The 5,102-nt window shown below is 36.6% G+C and overlaps 1 protein-coding gene across 2 annotated transcripts; it reads left to right on the top strand.

Moving 5' to 3' along the window:
• Window positions 1-311: 311 nt before the first annotated feature.
• eif3k (eukaryotic translation initiation factor 3, subunit K) lies at window positions 312-4,791 on the top strand. Of its 2 annotated transcripts, none has more exons than XM_007552476.2 (8): window positions 312-494; window positions 1,061-1,159; window positions 1,964-2,084; window positions 2,871-2,945; window positions 3,209-3,275; window positions 3,381-3,458; window positions 3,820-3,945; window positions 4,692-4,791. In XM_007552476.2, the coding sequence occupies exons 1-8, from the start codon at window positions 433-435 to the stop codon at window positions 4,721-4,723; spliced, it is 660 nt and encodes a 219-aa protein (XP_007552538.1). In that variant the 5' UTR covers window positions 312-432; the 3' UTR covers window positions 4,724-4,791. The 2 variants fall into 2 exon arrangements, with proteins under 2 accessions (XP_007552538.1, XP_007552537.1); XM_007552475.2 differs by having other exon boundaries at window positions 313-494; window positions 2,868-2,945.
• Window positions 4,792-5,102: the final 311 nt, after the last annotated feature.

Here is a 5,102-nt window from a genome sequence, read left to right as displayed (position 1 = left end):
AAAAGCAAAGTAACTAGATTTTAAACTTGTTACTGTAACCAGTTTCTTTTGAGTGGGACATAATTTCCAAATCTACCATTCCAAACCTGGAACTATAAACACCAACATAAAAACTAATATTTCTATAATAATTTATATTTATTTTAATTTTTAACAGGTAGATAAATGATATAAGCAATGTTTTCGGTATTTTACTGTATGTTGTTAGACTTAGTTGTATAATTAATATGGATAAAAATTGGTTTTGAAAACTACGTGATGTTTTAAACAAATTGGTCATACGTTTTACTTACTTCCTTGGTGTCTTCCTGTCCCTGGTGTTTCCGGTCCGACCCTTTTCTCCCTCCGCCCCGGTGTCTTTTCTGCTTTCTGGCCCACGTGTGAAATTAAGGTTAATTTGACGTTAAAATCATCAGTTAAACTTCGGACCAAATGGCTTCAACCTTCGAGCAGATGAGGGCGAACGTGGGGAAACTCCTGCGAGGAATCGATAGGTACGAATGATCCGAGAACGACTCGATCAACCCGGCGGAGCTAACATTAGCATAGCCTGTTTTTGACGCTATTCACTGCCTTCAATATTGTTGTTACGGCTAAGCCATCAGTTAGTTGTCTTTATTATGGTTTACATCTCATATTGACAGTAAACCCGTGATGTGTTAACGGGACACATTATGTGTTAGCAGAGCAATTAACTGGAACGGATTGTGGTTTTATTTTGAAAGAGTAAAGGGTCGCAGTTCAATGTCTCGGATCATCAAGCTACTGTTAATATGAGGAAAAGACCAGTGAAATACAAAGTGCCTTTTTTGATATTTATTTATTTTCGAGTTAAGCAAAACCAACATTTTAGCTAAATGTGTCAAAATTAAGGCCCGCGGGCCAAATCCGACCCAGCATAGCTATTTATGTGGCCACATAAACATAATCGTAAATGTCTAAGAAGTCTAAAGAAGATAAGAAAACTAAAAAGCAATTTAAATTTAAACTGACATTATGTTGAAAAAATGCATAAAGTTGAATATTCTTCATCAGTAAACTAAAGGTACCAACTTCACAGGTACAACCCAGAGAACCTGACCACGCTGGAGCGCTACGTGGAGACACAAGCTCGGGAGAACGCCTATGATCTGGAGGCAAACCTGGCTGTGCTGAAGCTGTAAGTGAAACCTGGGCTGTTTGGGACTCAGACACCTGAAACGTTACCTGGCTGTCCAGAATCATCTGAAGTCGGTTCTGGAAACTCGTTCCAATCTCCAGCTCTACCTGCATCTACCACAGTTTGACATATTTTGCTGTTTGTAACTTGGTCGTTTTTATAGACTTTAGATGGAGACTTTTTATTTTAAATCAGGGTAAAATTATTACCAATATAATTTTCTTACAATGGAAAATGTTAAGTACAACACAAAATATTATAACTAAGCTTTTATAATAAGTAGAGCCACGTCTATCCAGAGACTTTTACTGAAAAGCTGACTTTGCTGCATCCAAATCAACTTTTATTTGATTTAATAAACTTGGCTAAATATACTCAGCATTTTAGGGTTGATTAATCGTGATTAATCAATTATTAATATCATCAGTTGGTAATTGGAGTATACAAACTCAAAAAGGACCATTTGATCAAAGAACAACACAGAATAGTAATCAAGCCAGAAATGAGCAGAAAATATTTATATTTTGCTTTTAGGATAGTTCATGTAAAAGTTTGGACACCCTGCTGTAGATTAAACAGGAAGAAGTTTTGCTAGTTTGTTGTTTCATTTGTTATTGTGTGATAATTACTGAGGCAAATAATGTCAGTAAAGCTGCTCAAAAACTGACAAAGTTAGTTTAGTCTTTACAAATATACCTTTAAACTGTTACCTGCTTGTACAGGAAGAGACGGTTTGGCAGCTAAACCGTTGCTTTATTTTTCTGTAAATTCTTTTATCTGATGGATTAATTGTTTCGCCCACAGATACCAGTTTAATCCAGCTTACTTCCAGACTACAGTGACCTCACAGATTCTGCTCAAGGCGCTGACCAACCTGCCACACACCGACTTCACCCTCTGCAAGTGTATGATCGACCAAACACACGTATCCCTTTGGTGCATTTTCATGTCTTCATATTTTTGTTTTATGTTTTTACTTTTATTGAAAGTTTGAGCAAAGTGAGACGTTTTGGTGTTAGATATACGAATTAGAGCTGAAACAATTAATCATGATTAATCAATTGTTGAAATAATTGTCAGCTAGGTTAATAATCAGTAAATCGTTAGAATTTGCTGGAATCGTTGCTGAACGAACAACATATTTGAAGCAGTAAAAAACCCAAAACTGTATGATAAATCGACACATTTTGTATTTCAGATTAAAAAAAACCTTCTTTGTCTGTAAATATGTTCAACCCAGAACTCAAGTGGAAGTTTAGCTTCACCTGGTTCAAACTCTGTAAAAAAAGAAAAAAGTCACATGTTGGTGTTAGAAGTATTTTTTCAACTGCGGATGCATCCTCTGCTACAAATGTTGCAGGGTTCTCTAAAGGAACGTTGTTATTGCATTTTAGCCAATAAAATGTTTATTTTCTTATTTTAAAAAATTAGTAGATTATTAGTTATTTGCATCTTTTACTGCATTTCTAATATAGAATACAAAAAGCTTACATGGTTAAATAAATAACATGAAAAATGTGCCAATTTGGCTAACTGATTAATCGCCAGATCAATCGATTAATCATCAGAATAATTGGTTAATTATCAGAATAACGGATGAATCGTCAGAATAATTGACGGGTAAAATAATGGTTAGCTCTAGGCTGAATGTGCTGATGTTGTGGCTCTGTGTTGGGGTGAGCGGGGCGTTTCCTTGACTACGGTGTCGCAGCAGGAGGAGCGACCCATCAGACAGATCCTCTACCTGGGGAACCTGCTGGAAACCTGCCACTTCCAGAGCTTCTGGGTACGGCTCCCAAACACACCCAGCTCCTCCTGATCACCACATTCTATCAAGTTTATGTGTGGGCTTTGACTGGACCATTTTGACAATATCTGGTTGGGTTTTGGGATCCTGGTCCCATTGTATGGTATCACATTCCTGCCAAAAAAATCTATTTTTTCCAAAACTTTAATGTTGAAAACAGAAAGTTTTGATTAATCAATAAAACTGATCCTACTTTAATTAATATCTAAGATGTTGGAATGTGATGGTTTTGTCTCCGTCAGACGAGTCTGGAGGAGAACAGGGAGCTCATCGACGGCATCACTGGTTTCGAGGACTCAGTTCGGAAATGTGAGTTTCATTTTCTGACTCAGCAGTGGGATTTTTTTTCTTGTAATTCAAGTTTCCTTTGGAAAATAAAAGCAGTAAGTCATAAATAATCGTCCTGCTCCTCAGTCATCTGCCATGTTGTGGGAATCACCTACCAGACCATCGACCGGCAGCTGCTGGCTGAGATGCTGGGAGACCCACTGGGTGAGAACGCACTGCTACGTTTCACTGGTTTTCCTCTGGAGATCAGCCTTTTTTGTCATGTTTAGTTTAGATAATAGTTGATTAATTGATTATTGAAATAATTGTCAACTAATTTAGAAACTGATTAATCGTTGACTATCGTTGAGTTTTCAGACTCAAAAAAGTTCAGTTGCTGAAACAACAACATGCTCAGAGCTGTAATTAAGATTCTGTAAAAGAAAATCTCAAAGTGAGCACCTCTTGTATCCAATCATTAATGAAAATAATGAACAGTTTTAAACGATGAATGGGCATAAAAATGGATGAATTGTCAGGATTCTTGGCGTCACTGAAAGCTGGAGTTTGTTCCTGTTTGGTGCAGACACGCAGCTGAAGGTGTGGATGAATAAATACGGCTGGACGGAGAACGAGGATGGACAGATCTTCATCTACAACCAGGAGGAGAGCATCAAGCCCAAAAACATCGTGGAGAAGATCGACTTCGAGAGTGAGTGGCTCTGCGTTGGCTCGTCTTTTCTGACCCGCGAGTGTCCAGCTGCCTGGTTTACTTTTAAAGTCACCAAATGAGTCCAGTTGTAAATGTTTTTATAGCGACCCAGAATTTAAATCAGCATTTTTATTTATTTTGATTCGTCAGTTATTGTAGAAAGGCAGAAAAGATCTCCTGTAGCAGTCTGTGCTACAGTACTAGTCTCTGACTGCAGACGCTGTTTTCTGCTTTTAAAAGCATAATGATGCAACTACATCGTTTTAAATATCTAAATACTTTAATTTTCAAATAACATTTAACTTTGGAACTAATTAATATCCAAAATAAAGAAAACAAGAAAAACAGTAAATAAAATGGATTATTAAGTCTCTGTAAACAAAATTGCACTTTAAACCATATTATTAATAATAATCATCAAGCAGGAAAACAAACTAACTACTTTATCCTGGATCAAATGCTTGGAGCATTTTCTAAATGGCATCTCTATAAAGATTAACCAAACGACACAAACAATCATGCAAATGGAAATTATTAATTCATTTTAATTTATCATCTGATTAACTGATAAATTTATTGTTTATTGTGACAGAATTTAATAATATTACTGCTGATGTCGCTCCGCCTCGGCACTGCAAGCTGCTAAACCTCCTGAATTTACTGAACTAAAATGTTATTTTAGGTTTATTGGGATTTATTAAAAGTCTCTGCGTTTCTGTTTTTAATTTTCAGTTTTTCTCCTGCAGGTGTTTCCAGCATCATGGCAACGTCTCAGTGACGAACGCAGACCCAACTTTGTTTCCAGGACTGATAAAATGTTAAAATAAAGATAAAACATAATGTTCATGCCTGTTTCAGTTTTTCTTGTTTGCTTCTTTCAGTGAAAATGCTTTCATGTTATAGTATATTTAGTCTGGTGTACAGCTCAACAATCAGACAAAATTAACCTGTTTGTCGCGAGAGGACCCAAATTTGGGTCCTCTGCGCTTGCCGCAACAAGATCGATTGAAAAAACATGCTATACATTTATCAATATAGGCATATTGCATATCCACAGATCGGGAAAAAGCTCTTCTAAATGATACAGACAATATTTTCTACATCAACAACACCCAGCCTGAACACGAAGTAGCTTGATAAAACGAAACGTAATTAGA

Source organism: Poecilia formosa, unplaced genomic scaffold, assembly GCF_000485575.1.
Source record: "Poecilia formosa unplaced genomic scaffold, Poecilia_formosa-5.1.2 Scaffold48, whole genome shotgun sequence".
In the NCBI taxonomy this organism is placed as follows: domain Eukaryota; kingdom Metazoa; phylum Chordata; class Actinopteri; order Cyprinodontiformes; family Poeciliidae; genus Poecilia; species Poecilia formosa.
This window is presented reverse-complemented; position numbering and strand designations above follow the sequence as displayed.